Raw genomic sequence first — 21,420 nt, 5'->3', positions numbered from 1 at the left:
TTTGAACAATATACTAGGAGCCTTCTATTAAATTTTCAAGCTTCTTTATCCAACAAATAAAATTTTATTGATATTTTTAGAAAAAAAACTAAAAAAAAATGGAAAATGAAAATGTCTCTAAACAGTTCAAAATAAATCAAAATATTTTGAAAACGTTATCGTGTATAAAAAATGGAAATATAAACAACCATTGAAAATTTCATGTATCTCTGTCATTTGTTTTAAAGTTACACCAAAAACCAAAATCGATTTTCTCGAAAACAGATTTTGCGTAAAAATTCCCGTTTTTCCTTAATTTTTCTTTTGTTTTTCACGGCGCTTTTGAAAACTATTGGAAAAATGTTACTTTTGACCCCCCAAAGTACCAACTAGATTCACTTTCCTATCAGAAAAGGTACTGAAGTTGAAAATCGTAGCATTATTTCGACTACTTATCGTGTACACAGACACAAAAAAAAAAAAAAAATAAAAAAAAAACACACATCATTGTAAAATCAATACATTCATCGTTCCACTCAGAATCTAAAATACTAAATGTACTTATTAGTTATTATATAAATTATTTTATTTTAAAATATTTTTATAATTTATGCTGAAGTGCAAAAAAATAAAATTAACGAATTAATGCGATAACTAACGACTAACGATAAAGAATTAAATACAATATAAGTGGTCAAAATAAATTGAATTGTAAAATGTTCATATGCCTAACAATTAACAATAAAAAATGTGGGTCTTATTTGAAAAAAAGAAGTGTGTATCGCTCAGGAAAACTTCTTAAATGGTATAGAAATCTATACAATTAAAATAATAATATGGTCTATGAGCATATTTAAAATTATAATTTGAATAAATTTATTATTAAAGAAAAAACGAGCATGAGCATGCTGGTAAATCCCTCTATATATTCTCGTATTTAATTTTATTAACTGACACAATTTGAATTACATGTGTTCCGGACGTAGGAAGCATATAAAATCTTGTTTCCAAGGAAATGGTGAGCTAGTATTAAACTATAATTTATTTGTATTTAATCTCGAGTTATTGTCTGTGTAACGAATCAATTATAATTTCATAAAACTTTCGTACCTACTATAATGTCTTCAATAACAATGAATCGCATGAATTTGAACAAAGCCTGTGAGGGCTGCTATAACGCGGCAAGTCCATCGACTAGGCCGTACGCTTCGATGCCAAATATATTGTCAATGACACCTGAAACCATGACAGTCCCAATCAAGTCTAAAACCCTACCCGAACTCAATTATGTAGCGGTGCCGGTCACTTGTGAGGATTTGCAGGATACGGTTGCTGCAGTAATGGACAAAGTGGTAACCCCGAACGCGGTCATCCCTAGGAGCCGATCTTTTGTCATGTCTTCGACAATAACATTGAACAACATGAATTTGGACGTGGCCAATAGTCGTGCGAGCTATTACGCTGAATGACGACTGACCAAAGTCTTTTTTTCCATGCCAAATATTATGTTAAAGACATCCGAAACGGCAATTCAAGTGCTGTCCGCCACGACTAGACGTCCCAATGGAGCTGAAGACCCCGACAAAACTCAATGTTGCGATGCCGGTCACCTGTGTGAAACTGCAGGATACAGATGCTGCAATAATGGACAGGATGGTGACCACGAACATGGTCAAGCCTATAAGAGGCGATCATTTTGGAAACGTACTAAAAAATGCTTCAGGCGATTATTGTACTGCGCGTAGTTCCGAGCAATTACTGTTGTGCCATTGTAGATGTTGCTATATGTATAGTTAATAAAACCGTATAGCGTATTGTACAATCTACAACAATTATTTCTGTGCTCTGTCGAAGGTGTATGATATGTATAAAATGTATAAAATTATTGAAATAATTGTACAAAATTTAGTAAAATGAAATATTCAAATAATAATTTGTATCAGCTACACATTTTAAATTATTTATATAAGAGGTATATTATTATGTATAATACAATTTTACTGTACAACTGAGAAACATCCACCTTACCCACCTTTTTTTTTTTAATTCCAGTATAAACAACTTATAAGCCTTGGATTAAATGTTCAACGTTTTTGAACAAGCGAAACTATTTTATCTACATTTATAGAGAACAAAATGTCTATAAATAGCTCAAAAAGACAGTCAAAATAGCGGATCAATGAATGTATTAATTTTACAATGATACCTACGTTTTTTTTTTTTAGTACCTATTTAGTACATAGCAAGGTGTATTGATAAGGTGTCGTCACTTGTTTGAAAACTTGATTGAAAGTTTTAAATTTTACTACAGATAGTCGTCACTCGTCACCACCGGGAGCGCTATATGTCCTAAAGAGGCCAAAAAACGAACACTTATTAGTACACCAAAGCCATAGAAAATTTAAAATACATTATGATTTAAGGAATATAATTCAAAATTTTTCATTGCATAATGACTTCTATATTCTAAATAATTTGTATACATGTATTTAAATACTTTCTTTTTATCGAATACAACTATTAATATTATTAAATATAATTAACTAAATTAACTAAATTGTCATTTTTAAATTGTCTATTACAAATAAAATATATGAAAAATGCATAGGCGCAAATAGGGGGGGCTTAGGGGGTATTAGCATCCCCAATTTTAAAATTAGCACCCTCTAATAATTTATGTGTATATGTGTCAAAACGTCTCCTTACAACAACAAAAAAAACAGTTTATAATCAGACATGAGGGTATCAGAGTATAATGAATGAAACAATGAACTCGACAATTGTCATCTTTTCGAATTCAAATCTATTTAGAACATTTATCATTATTTTCCAATGTCTCTACTAAACCCGGGCGTTGTGGTCGGTTATATTATTATCAGTTGTGAAGTTCAGCAGCGACTCAGCGCTATGACAATAGTATCGCGAGTATATATAATAATTTTGATACTAAAAACATTTATCTAAGTCAAGTAGTTTATTTTTGGAATTTTTGATATGTCAATATTTTTTTGATTAAATGAATTTGGAACGTATACGTAAGTTATTATAATAACTTCTTTCAAAATATTTTTTTGGAAATTTGCTGACATGAGTATATTAATTCTTAAATTATTTACTAATCATATAATTTTAACAACTTTTATCATACGTTTAAGTAGCGTCATTTTTTTTTTCGTCAAGTCTTTCTATTTTTCTGTTACACCTTAAGTATACAATTGTATACTAATATAGTATACTTTATTTTTCATATTTTTTGAATAAAATATAAAAAAGTTGTTGTAAATTTTGTTAAATTAAAATTGACTATTGTATTCATTTTTATAAAATTTACCTAATGCACTATAAGTCTTCAATGTTAAATTGTCATAAAACATTTTTGCTCAAAAAGGTCATAAATGCCTCATACCTAGTTATAATTGAATTTAAATGCCAAGAAAATGCAGAGCTTAAGCACCCTCAGTTTTTTTTATTGAAATTGCGCCTATGGAAAAATGTAAGAGTTAATTCACTAAATTATCATACATAATGCTTTCAAAATGTTATAATTAACAAATAATAATTATTAATTATTAATTAAAATATTTATTTTAAATACAATTCTTAATACTAGTACTAGTATTATACTAGTATTCATATTACCTAAGTATGTGTTACCAAAATACATATATTTTGAATATCTTTTTATAAGCATTTATTACTCGCAGTTGTACCTATCGCTATTGATTTTATAATATCTTCATAGTATTTATAGTATATTATAAAATCAATGCTATTACCTATATATTATTATATATATTAACTGAGATCCTGGGTATTTATACATGATATTTTATAATTGATGTCTATTCAATATAAAATATTGCAAATGATTAAAATACAAATGTAATGTATAATTACAGGCTCCAATTTATTATGCCAACTTGATTAAAAAAAAAACTTTTTATTATTCAATGTTTTTGTAAATACTAATTTCAATTTAAAAAAAAATATCATTTTAATTCTTAATTTTTAAGACATTTTGCATTTAACAGTATGAAAAAACAGGCCTTCATAGACAGGAAGCGCGCTCTGAGTGACGACACCTTATCAATACACCTTGGTGGCTTGGTACATAGTATTATACTATTATTGCTACTAAGATAAGATTCATGTCGATCAATGTTTAATGGCTCTACCTAAAATGTATAGAAATCATAGAGTATTACTCTATGATGGAAATATTTGGCATTGACGACGTGTGTTTACCATAGACCTATAATACCTAACCTTTTATAGGTCTATGGTGTTTACTAGCATTTTAAATCTGAACAACGCTATTGTCCGGGCGAGCGCAAGAGGCTACACTATAATATAATATGGTCAAACATATATAGGTATATATTTATTTACCCATATTCAACCAAATAGGTTAAATAGGAAATAAAATAAAATAGGAATAGGTTAAATTTCGATTTATTTATAATTTAATAAAATAAGTAGTATAATTATTATTCATACATTATAAATACTAAAACTGAATATACCTATAAATATATAACTATAAAACTGTTATTTTTTAAAATAGGTATAGTTATTATTATTTGTATTATACTATTATAATTTATATTATAAAGTGATAGGTATCGGTAATAGGCTTCGCTCCACTCTGCCACACCATAACGAGATATTGGCCAGAATATCGGTACGCACGCTCACACACACACACACACATCACCCTCATTATCCGTATTTGTGATTTATTTTAAGTATTGTGATTCATGATTATTAATTATTATGTAATGCAGTATATTACATTTTATACAATTATTTTCCCATAGGTAGTATAGACTATTAGTCAGTTGGCTTCAAGACACTTCAAGTTCGTTAAACGGTGCGAACTGTTTTCTAGGCTCATTCGAGTGAGAACAAATCGTATTCTCCTTTTTAATAATATTATAGGCACTAATTGTACGTTTTCTTATAATTTATCTTATGATTTTATGGTGTGTGCGAATCACTACTTTATTTTATAATATTGTTTAATAACTAATAGCCATTTAGCTATAGTTATAGTTATAGCTATTATATAGTTATACATACTTGGAATTTATAAAATATTATTACTATTTAATTATATTAGTAAAGATAATTAATTTGGTTTATCCAATACTGTCTGCTGAAGAAAGGCGAATATGTTTGGTGTTGGAAGATCTGGTTATATGCTGTATAATATGTCGTCGGATAGTTTGTTGCAGGTCCTTGCTTTAGGTATGCACACATTCAGTTAATTTTTTTATTAATATATTTATTATTTATTATTTATACATATAATTGTTATTTGTTTTATGTCGTATTTGTTTTATGTCGTATTTTATATATTTATATCGACTTTTATAGCCATACTGTGAAATTATAATATAAGGTACCCGGTAGGTATAATGGTTGGTCAGTTTACGCACAACGCATCGATACGATTGTAACTTGTGAGTACTGACTACTAATTATAACCTATGGCCAGTGGCGTATTTAGTATTTTTTGTAGGGGGCGGATGACAAGAATTTTAGCTTACAGATTACGATGTAAAAATTATAATATAATAATAGACATGTATTTAAAGAGCCATGGGGGCGGATTTGTCCCCAAATCCGCCACCGTAAATACGCCCCTGCCTATGGCCAAGGTGGATCAATTCACCTAGCCTATAACTATATTATATAATGTGACTTTGGGAGGGACAGCCCCGCTTTAAAGCTATGAATATCAGAATATGACAAAAGAAGCTAAAACTGTCCCCAAAGAACGTAAAAATATCCTGCTTAAAAAATCCTATTTGTATTTTGTGGCATGGATTTGCATTATATCAAAAAAGATTTCGACTGTAAATCCCCATGGATACAAATTATATTAGTAATAATTAAGGATGTTATCTCGGTCACCGCATCGATCACTCGCGCATATTATATTGTTTTATTAATTATTATCATACTATTTAAGTATAGAATAACTGAGATTCGAGAATATACCTGTTGAAAATCGTTGGGTGGAACACTTCCATGCTAAAAATCTTTCGCATCCAAATGTTCGTATAATTTTAGAGAAGGTACATTTTATGTCTGTCAGGCTACCCGACATTTTAAAACAGATTTGCTCATCTGCAAAATATAGAAAACTGGCCCACCAAATTGATCAAGATTAGTTCTATTTTAATTTTCTATTATTATTAGTTACTAAAATATTATTTCACTTATTTTGAATAAATTACTTTATTAAAAAATACTGTGTTTCACTAAGGCATTAGTAAATAATCTAAATATTTGTAATTTTTGTTAAATTAAATCCATAGTAATTTTAGAGAAAATTGACAGTTATTTTAGTAGTAGTGTGGTGCGTGTACTAGTATGTAGGTGCCCTAGTGCTCTGCACGGTCCATGTTTTTGTAGACTGGACCGGACCAGTTAATCAGAGTTTAGACCGAAACTAGACCAGACTGAACTATGATTTGATGGTTTGAATCGAATCTAACTGATTCCTGTTGCTAAACATGTTGAGCTAACCGGACCGGACCATTTTATTTTTAAACAATTAAATGACCGAACCGAACCGATGTTATTTGAAATGAGACCAAATCAGACCAGACTATTTTTTTTTTTTAAACAATTAACAGCCTGAACTGAACCGATATTAATTGAAGTAAGACCAAATCGGACCATACCAATTTTTTTTTTTAAAACAATTAACATATCGAACTGGACCGATATTAATTGAATAGTAAGATCAAATCGGACCAGACCAATTTTTTAGTATTGATATTTATAGTTATTAATTATACATATTACTTAGAAACATAGACCTATAGGTTTATGATTGGATATATTTTATAATAATATTTTATATATTAAGATATTACTTTGAAGATAAGATTCTATAGGTATACCTATATAATTAAAAGGAATTGATTCTACCAAATACTATTTATGACAATACGGGACAAACAACGGTAATAGTAGACGACATAGCCCCCTGAAAATACACTTTGCACTATATTTGAAGGTATATAACAATCCTATAGATATATAGAGCACGTTCATAACCGGTTCAGAGGGCGTGCATGTGTCGCGAGTTTTGATACTATAATTGTCCCGTATTGTCATATACAGTATTGAATTCTACATAACGTCACAACACGATTTTATATAATTATATTTATCCACCATTTCGATTGTTGTTATAAAAGTTCGGCTGACAGCTGAAGATTAAAATGCGATTATTTATAATAATCACAATAATAATAATACAATGGTGTAATATACTTGGTATTTTGATTTCAAAATATAATATTGGTTGAAAAATAATAAAAATAAAAATTATGGACCATAATGGCATAACCGTAACCGAGACCGAAGACCGGACGGTTACCTGAATCGGTCTTATACGTGGACCGGACCAGATTGAAATCAAATTAAATAGTTTTATTTGAGACTGAACCAAACTGCTCACTAAATATTTCTGATAAGGCTAGACTGATTTTTTTTTAAATTTATTAAACCAGATTCGGTTCAGTCTGGCCAGTCTAACCGTTACTTAGTTTTATTTCATAAAGTTGAACCAAAACCGGATCGCATAAAGAGCACTAGCTAGTGCCTACTATATTTAATAAGTAGTTTAAATAATTTAATTTAATTAAAATAGGTATATACTATATATTATGCATTAAGTACTATATATATCAATATAGGTATGGCTATCTATAAATTATTTTAACAATATTAATAAGGTAGGTTTATATATATTTTTCATATGGGTAGGGTCAGGGACGGCTCCTGCAGAGACATAGTTGGGAGTGGAGAATTAGTCATCATTTTCAAAAAATTTCGATATTATAATATGATTTTTAAATTTTTTTAGTAATTTTATTTTTAACATTAGGTAGGTATGCAATTGTTTAGAAATACAGCTTGGAGGGGCGGACCCCTGGGAAGGGTAGGTACCTATATTGAAGTAGGCACGTATACATAGGTATACGTTCATAGGCGGATATTTGGGGGGGCTTGAGGGGGCTTAGCCCTCTCAAAATGTACAAACAGAAAATTTATCCCCCTCAAAAACAATATAAGTAAAATAAATTACATAATATGATGTAATATGTCTACTAACTTTTCTGTTTGTACGTTTTGAGAGGGCTTAGCACACTTAAGCCCCCCTAAATTTCCGCCTATGTATACGTTGTTGTGAACCCCTGCACGCGCCGCACGGTTATGCTAACTCAGCATATCGGGTATGAGCGGACGTGTGGGTTCACACGATCGTCAGTCTGTATTCGGTAGAGCTACGAGATTGTCTTTACTTTTGTTTGATTATTATAACGTGTACAATAAAAAACCAGTAGTTAGAACCAACAGTTGAGTGTAAATTATTTAAGGGAAACCTAACCAACGTTGTAATAAACGTCTCAGTTCGAAGGTACTAGTTGGCTAAACCCAGACAAACGGCAAACCGCGAACCCTGTAAGCACGGATTCAACTGAGCAAAATTGGTGTCAGGTGTGGGGTTGTCTAGGAGAATTTTTTTCCTATTTTCTTTGAGTACTTATTACTTTAAACAGTTTAAACACATTTTCAAAGTAGGTAGGTATTCTTAATATTATAACATAATTGTGTGTGTAATCATTTACATATGACTATTACCTTCACAGTTTGTAACAAATTATAATGGGTACCGTAATGTTACATATAAATATATTTTTAGTATTTTACTTTATATACATACATATACATATGTGGCTATGACGTGATCTATTCAGAATGCAATATAAATTATTACAATATAGAAATTTAATGTTTTACGAGTAATTTAGCGTTTTAGCTGAAAACGGTAATAACACACGGGTTTGTTTACCTACGTTAGACTAAATATTTGATCAGTTGCGCCGATGCGAATCCATAAAATATCGAAAAAAGGGATGTACACGTATATAAAGGTATACGCGCGATCTACGACAACGTGGGCTTAAGACGTATTTATACTTATTTCCAATATTTTGTGCGGTATTTTCGCGTAAGTACAAGCAATCTAGGTGGCCCGTTAGCGTCTCGTCTTCGCAGGTACGATAATATTATGCAATTTACATTAATCGTCTTCGGCGGTATGCTGCTCCAAAGCGTTGTCGTCGATCGATATTCGGCAACGGCGGCGTTCGACCCGGTGCAATTAACTAAAATGGCAAACATTCTGTTGTCCGAACGAGCACTGAACGATTCGCCCACTTGTACGCTCATGGTAACGTAATATATATTATATAGTGACACAGTGTATAATATACCTACCTACCTACCTGTTATTTATTTATTTATTTTCGATATTTATTGTACGACCGTCGTCGCCCGCGTGCAGATCAAAGTGACGGTGACACACGTCGCGAAACTCGCGTCATTTTAACTATTTACGGCGTTTGATCCTACTCGCGGACTTTAGCTAACCGGATGAAACATATCTAACGTACCTAATGCAATACTGTACATAGGTATGAAATTTCACTTTACATTACTAATGTGTATTATTCGTCGTGTTATGAGTGATGTGAGTTGTAGTTTTTTTTTAAATTTTTACTTGCTCGGTTGATCCATGCTCATAAGTCACAATCGTATATTTTGGTTGAATAGTGGCGTGTGCCCAGCAGCCGCCAGCTAGCGCAGCAACGAGTATACCTAATATTAAAATAATTAATAATATAATGGTAATAGAGATAAGAGCTGATGTACATAATAATATATATATTATATAATATTATGTATTTACATTTTAAACGTTTGTAGTATATATTATTTAATACGATTTTTCTCCGATAATAATAACCATGATTATAACAACTATATACATATCCTAATTTCTAATCCTATATAACTTCTAAGGCTTATAATCTAAGCGAATCGCGTAATATCATCGTGTATCTCCGCGATAAGGGTAGTCCCGCCTACACAAAGTTGGTAGACATATTATATACCATCATATTATCTACAAACTTTGCCGCCTACGTTTGTTTTGCCGCTGGATTTCAATTTCAAATTTTCATTACTGATATTCTTTCTTCTTGACTTTTTACGGGCTATTTAGGTTCTAATGTTCCATGCGGACGATTGCCGCAACCACCAATTGAATCCATCTCAGCCCAGGGTATAGGGATGGGGTTAAGGGGACAGTCACCCCCCATACTTTGTATATCTTTTTAAGAATGTCTTAGTTTATATAGTTAATTTGTCTACACCTTTTTGTGTTTGGTTTCCACTTTTGGCCAAATCAATAAGCCATTCTTCATTTCTGCATGACCGGCCCAGCTCAGCCTACTATATCTACTCCTGATAGTCCTAAGTCGTAACGTCTAAGTTGTCCAACTATATTAATTGGTTCTCTGTAAACTTCTTCTATATCTCTGTTTGTCCTTATCATGTTGTCCTATTTAGTTCCTGAAATTGGATTGATCAAGTTATCGATCATAAAATCATAATAGGAACACAACAATAATTATACACATATTATTATATAATATTGTCTATTGATATATATATATATAGTTACAGAAAATAAATTACCAACACAAATTCCGTTAAATTCCAATTTAACTATACAAAAAGGTTATAATATCTGCGCGAGTAAGATTATTTTCAGTCGTCGGACTAAATTAGTGCATTATTGATTTCCTCTGCAAGTGTTCCTCATTGTTTCTAAATAGACATTAATATTGCATTTGTGATTTGTCAATTAAAGGCTTTTCTATTTAATCGATAGGAATATTAAATGGTTTAAAAAAAAAAATAAAGAATATTAGCAACAAAAAATGAAATTAAAAATAGCCCACCATTAGATGATTTAGATCAACACAACATAATATATTATGTATTACGTCACTATGTCAGAGATGGTAATTATGAGTCTCTAATCTCTAATGTATTTATGTTACATCAAAGAAATAAAGTTTACAATTACTGCTTAATAACTAACTATAATATAATCTCGTATAATGCACATATATAAATGTAAAAAAATTCACATTTTTTAAAAATTCTTGAAATATTGTCCATTTGTCCGTCTCTTTTTTTAAATTTTAAAACAATAAATTTCTTTAAAAACCTGAAGTTTTTAAAAAGTTAAAAATTGTATCTACTTACGCTGAAAATAATTTATAAGTATAAAGAAGTTAAAATTAAAAAAAAATATATTTAGAAATAAAATGTTATTTTAAATTGAAACAATTTGAGAAAATTAAGCTAAAGCAACTAAAACCGATGTTTAATTCTGATAGCAGAATTTTTTTCAGTAAAAGCAAAAAACGATCAATCATTCAAGCGTTATAGTCTATAATAGGTACCTAGGGGTTAGGTTACTGTAATTTTGAATGAGTTAATTTTGCATTCAATGATAGGTATATAAATAAATAAATCATTGTAAGTATACGAAAAACGATTCTCAACGAAGAAGGTCGTTAGCCTACATTGCTAAGTATAGGTATAGTAGTATATAGTACCTACATTTTATTATTTATTTATACTGTTTTTATAGTAATTTAATTTATTATTAGTAATACACTAATACCATTGAGTATACAATAGTATATGATTATGATAGATAATACCAGCTAGTATAAAATGAATCTCAATATTTTTAAAATATCATTGTGGAGGTATATAGTAATAGTTTGAAGTTCCCACCAATAATATTTTTAATTACAACAAACTAACTAAAACCGTTATTATTCGTTAAAATATATCTAATTTCGTCAATAATTAAACTTAAAATTACTGAAAAAAAAATTATATTATTTTAGATTTTTATATAGGTTTCAATAAGAAGTACTCATAAAGAACCTTGTATTAAATTTTCAAGCCAATTACCTATACAAATTTAACATTTTAAAAATTTTTAACTACAAAACAATAGTATTACAAACAAAATATAATATACAAACGTTTGTATAGGCATATAGCATTTTTATAATATTTATAGCTATTTAAATATTTTACATAGAATCATTCAAACCTCCATCTAAGAAATAAAGAACTATTTTATATTTTTTTATTGTTTACCTATTATTTAATAATAAATTGATATGTAGTGATTTGTGAAGATTGTAGAAGATTTAAATGTTTACCTAAATCATACGAGTATTTTATAATGTTTGTTATTTTCGTCGTTCGGAGGCGGCAGACCGCAGCAAAATCCAAGGCGAATGTATTTATATATTATAATAGGTATTCAAGTATACATAATACGTATATAATTTATAACAAAAAATAATATGACGGATAGACGAAGTAAAAATATAGTCATATTAATAATAATAATAAGTGTTCGCGACGGCAGCGTTTAGACACGTGCACTTTTTGGCGCGTAATATTAAATGGCGATTTATAGTGTCCTTGGATTTCGTAGGTGTGTGATCGCGCCCTGATTATGATCCATTCAATTTTTTCGCATATCACTCCTCGGACCCCGCGATCTTTGTCTGCTTATTACGTCGATGTGATACAATAGTTGCAAATATACAACAAGTAACATCCGTGACCGCAGAACCGAACAGTACGTACTCCGTAGCAAGTTGTGAATTCATTATCATCGATTCCATTAGTCATTGTCGTCTGATCAAAAATTAAAGAACACATTTTTCTTCTTATCCAACGTCAATTGCGTCACCGTCTGACATCTACTTTTGCCCATCAGTCTTAAACTCGTACAGATCAAAACATTTATTGAACCATATAATATAATATATTGACCTTTCAATTGACTTGCAAAATTCCTGGTAAGTGTCCAAGTTGACCAATTGGCTGCCTGTTTTGGTAAATTTTTTCGAATCGACTACCGCCATACGCGTTTACGGTCGAATGTTTTCTCTGAAAAATTTTAAGTGCTCCGCGTATTGAATTGTATTGTTATTACTTATTACCAAATCAAATTTTTCCAGAGTGGATTTGTACGTGCAGCAATGGGAGAAGCAGGCGAAGAAGTCCAATTATATGTTTACGATTTGACCGGTGGTATGGCCAAAACCCTGGGCCAGTCACTGTTACGTAAGATGCTAAATAATACATAATAATATACACTACCTATCTCCACTATACATAATATAAATGATTTGCAGAAAAAAATATTGAAGGTATTTGGCACACCGCAATAATAGTATTCGGTAAAGAGTATTTTTTTGGCTCCAATGGGATATCAGTATGCGATCCAGTGAGTATTATGTTTTATACAAATTGTATTTCAATGTTATTTGTAGGTTCAAGTTAAGTAAAATACCTATATAAGTTATAAATCAATTTAATTTAATTTTGTTTTTATTTATTTTACTGTATTTAGTTTATTATTTATATGTGTAAACAAGAGCTCATTGGAATCTTCAAAAAAAAAAAAAGAAAATTGATGATAAATGTTGCTTTTGACTTGATTGAAAACGGTTTGTTTTAATTGGTTTAAAATAATTTTTCTAAATAGGTAGGTATAATTGGTATGATAATGTAATAACGAATATGTAACTTAAACTGTTTGATAAAAATAAAAATTATTCTTGCTAATTAGGGGTACCTATTTTACTTTTAAAATATATTAATATCCAGCCCACATATCATCAATACTTACTTAATATTCAGAAATCAAATTTGAAATTTGTATTTAGGATTATTTATGTAATATATTTTCTATATTATAAGTAATTTTAAGCATAGATAATATCCAAAATCTATTTTAAAATAGATATACAACATTCAAGAATCCATTAAAGAACATTTAAGTTCTATTAAATAATAATACTCTTACCTATAATATTTAATTTACATGCATTTACTATAATAATCTCGTAATCTCTATTATCGCAAATTCTCTTGATAAAGCTTATTGTGACAATTTATATATTATATGTAAATTAAGCAATCTGAACATTTTTCAGATTATCTTTATTTTTCAATGATATGTTTCGATTTTAATTACTTATAATATCATCAATCTATTTGTTTATTATTTTAAAATAGCAAAATATTTATTACGTTTAATTACACTTGACAATATAGGAATACAATGTTGTTTTTGTTTATTACAATATTTTATATTGTAATATAGATATTAGATAATATTATGTACTTAAGTTAATTTTATAGTTTCAGTAAATGAATCAATGATTCTATTTTATTATGAAAGAGATAATTTACGTTATATGATTAATTAATACAATACCAGCAGAGCCTTGTTAAGCTATTTGGAGCCCACCCTTCATGTATATTATTTATCATTAATTATAATAATAACTAATTAATATGTGGGGACATGACCCAACATATTACCAAGATTAAAGATAAAAGTTCCCAATGCCCGCCCCCCCCCCCCCCATCATTAAGGCTGATAAAATAATATGTATATTAAATAAGGTAAATTTATAGTATATTATTTCTACTTTTCAAATGCATTATTATTTTGCAACTAAATTGATATAAAATGTTCAACAGACCTTAATGTATTACAAAAGTGTAATTGAAGTTGTAATTGGCAATAACCCAATGATGAAAATATCTAATATTATTGTTGCTGTTACATAAAACATTTCTAAATAAAAAAAAAAAACTGGTATATGCGTGTAATATTTTTTTTATTACATTTTCATTAAAATAGCCAAAAAATAAAAAATAATGTTATTGGTATGATCGCAAAATAGTTGTATTGTTTCACTTATTGTCTGGATTTTATGAACTATGAATTAAATCAAAATGTTAGGAGTTAAATAATTTTCTTAACAAATAATCTGTATGTAAATTGTATAGCGTTTTCAAGGTAACAGAAAATATTTCGTATGTATGCCATTGGATTTAATTCATGATTTTCTTACTGTAGAACACTGGTTCCCAACCTATGGTCCGTGGACCACCGGTGGTCCGCGAGACATTGTGAGGTGGTCCGCGAGCCATACCTACAAAATTTAAAAATATTTCATTTTTCCTTTGGGGCGTGATGCAAAATTTGTAACTGTTTTTTCTCGACTCCCAACGAAGAAGGTAGTAACTCATTGGCGATTCTGACGGCGTTTATTTATACATTTATATTACATAATAATAGAAAAAAAAAAAGGTCTTCCTAGTTTTTGTAAAATTGATGTGGTCCGTGACCTAAAAAATATTGTCGAGGTGGTCCGTGGCGGTAAAAAGGTTGGGAACCACTGCTGTAGAAAGTTATAAAGGAACATTTTTGAAAACTTCAAATTTTTAATTGCGGAGCATACCAACAATCTTTTAAAGTTACAACCACTATTTAAGATTCTGAGTGGAATGATAAGAGTATTGATCTTATAAAAATGTATTTTTTAACATATACAGGGTAATGCACTAAGCATGCTCATTGCTCATCCTCTTTTCTTCTTCAATAATGCAGTTATTCAAAATCTGATTTTTTGAACTTTTAAATAACTAAAGACCCATAAGTCTAATTTCAACTTTTGACTTTAGGGGGGGGGTTGAATATATTAAAGGCAAGCAAACCATTGCAATATAGCATTTTAAAATTATATGTCCTAGGTTTTGGGGGGGCTACAGCTAAGTTTAGAGAGGCTTAGCCCCAAGCCCCTTCCCCTTAACTTGCGCGTATGTAAAAAGATCATAATATTTAAAAATTCTCGAGATTTTTTAGTACAAATTAAGGAATGGTTTGTGGCATTAACTTCGGTTTTTTGACCCCAATTTTGTACTGTACATTTTTTTTTAAATGTTCATGTACCTACCAAAATTTGAACGAGTAGTTTTTGAGTTATATAACTTTGTGTACAAATGATAGATTAATAATAGGTCCATTGCTAGGGAATTTTAAAGATAAGGGATATGGTAATTTGAACATTTTAGTAATTTATATTAATCTATCGATATACCGAATCTAGGAAAAAAATCCACAGGAAAAGAATCTCCGGAAATACAATTATATATAAGTATTTGCTTTGTGGATTTTGGATTTTATTCAACAGTACAGTTAGGTATAGCTTTAGGGATTTTTTTTCCGATTACCCAATATACTAAATACGATATATCTGTATAGTACTATAGTGTATATTATACAATTTATACATTTTTAAATGTTAAAACTTGTATATTCTAAATGCAATTCTTAACGTTACCATAGGCGCAAATTGGGGGGGGGGGCTTGGGGGTGGCAATAGTCTGCTTGCCTTTAATATATTCAGTCCCCCCAAGCCAAAAGTTAAAATTGCGCCTATGAATGTAACGCTTACAGTGAAATATGTACAAGGATAATAACCACAGTTTTTTGGATAAATCGAAAAATGTATCTTTTTTTTGCATATATTGCTTTATAGTTACCATGGCAACCAAATATTAATAAATAAATAGTTGAATACAAATTAACCGATTATGAGTTCGCGGTACAAGCGGTATCAAGTCACAGGTTTTTTTATATGTTTGTCATCACGTTTTAGAGCAATAAAAATGCGTTGATTCAGTGGCGTCTTTTGAGTTTTTGAGAGGTGGTGGGGCAACATTTTTGACCGGCCCATACTAAAACTGAAAAAACTTCTCGCCGACAATTACATTACAATTGCATTTTTATCTCAATACAAATAGTCTTCTCACATAATTTTATACTTACTAGTTATAGTCTTAATTCATAAATAACCCTTTTTTTGAGAGGCAACAATGTCTAAATAATTAATACATAATATGTAGAGAGATACCTAAATATATTACCTATTAGCTACTGACGAAGGCCTAAAACTAGCCCATACCCAGCCCGACAGCGGCCCCCTAAAATGACAAGAGGGGGAGCTAATGCCCATCTTGCCCATCCCTAAATGACGCCACTGCGTAGATTTACAATTTAAAAACTTCAATCAATATCTTCTATAGTAGGAACATTTTTTTTTTATTATTTTAACTTAAACAACAACTTACGAGAAACTTAGTATTCAATTTTCATTTTGATATCTGAAAAATTGACTGTGGGAGAGTGAGTTAAAGTACCTATTAACAAATCAGATAAAATCATATATAGACTTATGTAAAATTGTGGGTAGACCTATGCAATAAATAGCGTATAAAATATGTACCCTCGTCAGTCAATCCTTCTTTCTCAAAAAAAAAAACTATTAGTCAGCTGTTTAAAACTATAATGTAATAGGAAAACAATAAAAACAATTATACGCATGCGTGAATAAAAAACGATAAAAATGTAGTCTTATTTTTAAGTCCTTCATAAGTGTAAATACATGAACCAAATTCAATCTCATGCGTTCGAAATTTTATGTGGTACCTTCATCGATGAACACGCCGTATATATTGAAGTAGGTATTATTACTGACTAGTGACTAGCCAAATGTTTTAAATTTCAATTGTATGTTTTATGGTATTATTTAGAGTGAAATAAATATTTTTTACCACGTTTAGGCTACAACTAATTTTAATGATAATATTATTATATTATATTGAATAAAATAAACTAATTTTTATGTGACGAAATGTATTATACTCCTAAACATTAAATTGTACGTATATACCTAACCATAAAATAAATAAGATAGTTGTCTCAAATAATATATCACGTTTACCTAATGAGTTCATATATCATTAAATCAGTGGCACGATTAATATTATTTTTGAGAAGAAATGTTGGATAATAATTCTCTAGTTTTTCTTAATTTGTGTTTTAATTAAAAAATATTTTCTATATTATTTCTGTAGATTACGATAAAATAAAATGGCTCAGTGGCCACACAAATTCATGAGTTTTCATAGTTTCATGGGTAATATTTTTAATCAACAATCATTATCAATATTAACGTGACTGATTATACAGAAAAATCAAACATTATTGTGCATTATACACGAGCGTGTATAATATAATGCTTATTATATTATAATTATCTTTGGCTATAGTAATTTGCTGAATGCTTCGTCTATGAAAATCTATCCCACATATCACTATTTTGACACCATTCCAATTCGACTAAATCCCACTCTGTTCAGTCTAAAAATAGGTACACAGTAATTCTAACACAACGCAGTGGCCAATCGTTGCATACTTTCAGTGGATATTATATATATTCTCCATCTCGTTTAGTACTTAACACCGATTCTTTCGATTATTCTAGGGCACCACAGCCTTGGGAAATCCACTACGTACCCATAGTTTGGGAAAGACGTGTTTGCCGGAAGACGTGTTTCAAGAGTATTTGCGTGGACTAGAACAGGATACATTCTCGTAAGTACACAATATGTTAAAATAATATATTATAGTGGAATGATTTCGAACATATATTATATTCATATATAATAATATAGTGGTATTAATAGTACCTATAATTATTTAATATTTATTGGTGTGCTAATAATATCTTTTTTTGTACCCTTAGCGCAGACAAATATAATTTATTGCGACACAATTGCAATAATTTTAGCAACGAAATTAGTCAGTTTTTATGCGGGAATTGTATTCCTAGTTACATTTTAGACTTACCAAACGAGATACTTAACACGTGTGTATTTTGATATCTTATCATTTTTTCCCAATATCCTTAAGCACCTCTACAATAAAACATTTTTTGTTTTTTTTTTTCAGTCCTTTTGGTCAACAATTGGCACCAATTTTAGAATTGTTCTCCAACAGTATTGGTATACATCCAGGCGTAAGGAGATCCGCATCCGATTTCGAATCTCTTAACAACGATATCGATTCCGCCAGGTAATGTCGTATACAGTTTTTAATAAACTGATGCAATTTATTTTCCAGCTTTTTGTTGTTTAACATCTATTTTAATGATTATATTAACCATTTTAAAACTTATATTTAGCAATTAACAAAATGGCGTTGTTTGTGATTTGTTGTTTCAGAAATTAATGATATTATCATCCTTAGATGATATCAGTGATCACTCTCCTTAACACTTCCATCCACGATTCATGGCCATAATATTAATTCAAGCTGCTCTCTTCAACTAAAAATTATTGCTCTCTAATTTGTATTTAGTTTTAAGCTAAATATAAATTAATACCTTCATTTGTTTGTTATGAAATTACGAAATTAAATTGGAATATTTTATTTTACCTTTGCATACTTATATTTAAAGTAGTAAAACATTTTTAAACAATAATATTTGATTTGTTCACGACATAATAATAATTCAGATATACACACCAATTTATTACCTGTGTAAATGTGTAATACCTACTTTTGTTAAATACAAATAAAACTTAGTTAAAGTTAACAATTTGTTGTCATTTGTAGTGTATATAACTCGTGTTATTTCTGTCATATGTCAAATATATTATTTTATAATATATTTCTTGTATAACGATATTAAGCTGAATATTAAACGAATAACCTGGAGTTCATTGTGTCCTATGCCGGTACCTAGTTCTTAATTTGTATTCTCTATTTGTCCATTGACAGAAAACAATCAGCGTTATTAGAAGAAAAACGCAATAAGTTAAACGAGAAACTAGAAAAAAGAGATAAAAGAAAGAAGAAAAAGAAGAACAAGAACAAAAACTTGAGTGATCAGTTTTGTACTGAGTCTGAACCCAGCTCCAGCAGGTAGGCGAATCGTTTTAAATATATTAATATTTTTTTATTATATTTCATTACAATACGAGTATGGGATAATATTATTACCCACAATGCTTATTATTTTTAATTTTACGTTTGAAGATACGGTGATAATCGTAAAAGAATGTCTGAAAACGGGACAAATGGAGTAAATGCGGAGAACGAAGTTCTCCGTCCCGCAGCCGTAATTGACGATAATGACGCGGAAGACTTGGCAAGGAAGGAGCTAGAGTTAAAGCGTAAAGAACGCGACCCACCTATAGTGTTCCAGGATACCATAAACGTAGGGTTAAAATACATTATCGTAATCGTATAGTCGCCATTGTGATATTTACATATAATATTGTGTGGTATATACTTAATCAAATTATAAATAGGTACAAAATGAATTGGAACGATTAGTTGGTTTGATCGATGGCCGCATAAATCCGGACGACATGCAGTATGTTGCCGAACTCGATCAGTACATGTTGGAGAACGAAGGCTCTTGGGCTCTGGGCGAAGGTTTCCTGTCATTTGTCGGTCAGTGTTATCAATAGTGAAATAGAAGTAGCATGACTAAATTTAATATTCATGAGCAGTAGTTTATAGGTTTATGAGTAACCCCTATTGGCTAGTAAACTATATTTAGATTTTTTTTCGTAAGAAATTCAAATTAATAAGTGAAAATAAAATTTGACATTTTGGTACTTATAGTAATTATTTAGTTGCGTACTAACAATTTTAATAGTATGTATGATTTACAGGTAGACTATTAAACGACAGTCAGCTAGTTTCGGAGGTTCGCGAGACAATATTAAACATTTTGGCTGCGGCCGCACTTAAAGATGATATCATTTTAGTGTTGCACCAAGACAGAAGGGAGCATATACTTATGAATTACGCTAACGGATTCGATAAACTTCCTCTGCTTGAACAATTAGCTCTCACTTTATTTGTCAGTATATTGCGAGCCTGCATCGCCCAGGTTTCTGAAATTACTCATTGCAGCCATTTAACCATTTTCAGATGTGCAATTTGTTCGAGAACAGCAGCACTTCTGAATGGCTTTTATACATATCTGAATGGCAGCTAGGTTCCGGTTCGGTGAGCAACATTCGGGTGACAACTAAGGTGGCGGTGAATTCGTTACTGTCCGAAGACAAGGTTCTGCAAGACCGAGGTACAGCCTTGGTGCACAACTTGGCCTGCAAGGAGGTAAAAACAGTGGTCTGTATTGCTTTCGATGTATATGTAACTATAAAATAAAAATAAGACTGTTATTTTATTAGAATGTTACCCCTTATACAATAAGTTGCCAGTGTATATATATATTATGTAGTATGTACCTATATAATATATTATATTATATAGTGTTTCGCGCTGACGTGCACTCAGTCGATTCTGCTGAATGACGTGTGCACGTTCTTCCCTGTCTCGTTTAACTGTTTTCAGAAAATGTTAAAAAACCAAAACATTCGAAGACTGTTACCCGTGGGATCGTTTTTTAAGGTATACATAATATATATATTCCAATATAAACGTGTACGTGGCATACTGGCATTGTGTAAATGTGCTGAGCGTTCTTCTATACTGTAATATATTATATCGTCATGTAGCCAAATTAGGGTTGCCATTTATACAAAAATACAAGTCGGGACACTATAATACCCCCCCCCCCCCCCACAACACATTCTTTGGAATTTTAGATTCTGAGTGGAACGATGAATGTATTGATTTTACAATGATGTGTGTTTTTTTTTTTTTTTTTTTTTTTTTTTTTTATTTTTTTTTTTTATTTTTGTGTCTGTCATCACGTTTTAGGACAGTAAAAGTGCTTGGATTTTCTTCAACAGTACCTTTTCTGATAGGAAAGTGAATCTAGTTGGTACTTTGGGGGGGGG

At 30.3% G+C, this 21,420-nt stretch overlaps 1 protein-coding gene across 6 annotated transcripts in view; it reads left to right on the top strand.

The window, feature by feature from the left end:
- The first annotated feature begins 8,974 nt into the window (after nt 1-8,974).
- The window catches only part of LOC100167305, a 23,357-nt gene continuing 10,911 nt past the window's right edge, over nt 8,975-21,420 (top strand). The window contains exons 1-12 of one of the 6 annotated variants that reach the window (XM_029487095.1): nt 8,975-9,235; nt 12,915-13,020; nt 13,092-13,183; nt 18,084-18,193; nt 18,345-18,467; nt 18,551-18,673; nt 19,382-19,525; nt 19,640-19,820; nt 19,915-20,059; nt 20,284-20,474; nt 20,546-20,734; nt 20,972-21,028. In XM_029487095.1, the coding sequence (XP_029342955.1) occupies nt 9,074-9,235; nt 12,915-13,020; nt 13,092-13,183; nt 18,084-18,193; nt 18,345-18,467; nt 18,551-18,673; nt 19,382-19,525; nt 19,640-19,820; nt 19,915-20,059; nt 20,284-20,474; nt 20,546-20,734; nt 20,972-21,028 (1,623 nt within the window). In that variant the 5' untranslated portion in view covers nt 8,975-9,073. Of the gene's footprint in view, nt 9,236-12,421; nt 12,790-12,914; nt 13,021-13,091; nt 13,184-18,083; nt 18,194-18,344; nt 18,468-18,550; nt 18,674-19,381; nt 19,526-19,639; nt 19,821-19,914; nt 20,060-20,283; nt 20,475-20,545; nt 20,747-20,971; nt 21,029-21,420 lie in introns of those variants that run through there. The other 5 variants (XM_029487100.1, XM_029487099.1, XM_029487098.1 and 2 more) reach the window with 5 other exon arrangements.

Source organism: Acyrthosiphon pisum, chromosome A1 (assembly GCF_005508785.2).
Source record: "Acyrthosiphon pisum isolate AL4f chromosome A1, pea_aphid_22Mar2018_4r6ur, whole genome shotgun sequence".
In the NCBI taxonomy this organism is placed as follows: Eukaryota; Metazoa; Arthropoda; class Insecta; order Hemiptera; family Aphididae; genus Acyrthosiphon; species Acyrthosiphon pisum.
This window is presented reverse-complemented; position numbering and strand designations above follow the sequence as displayed.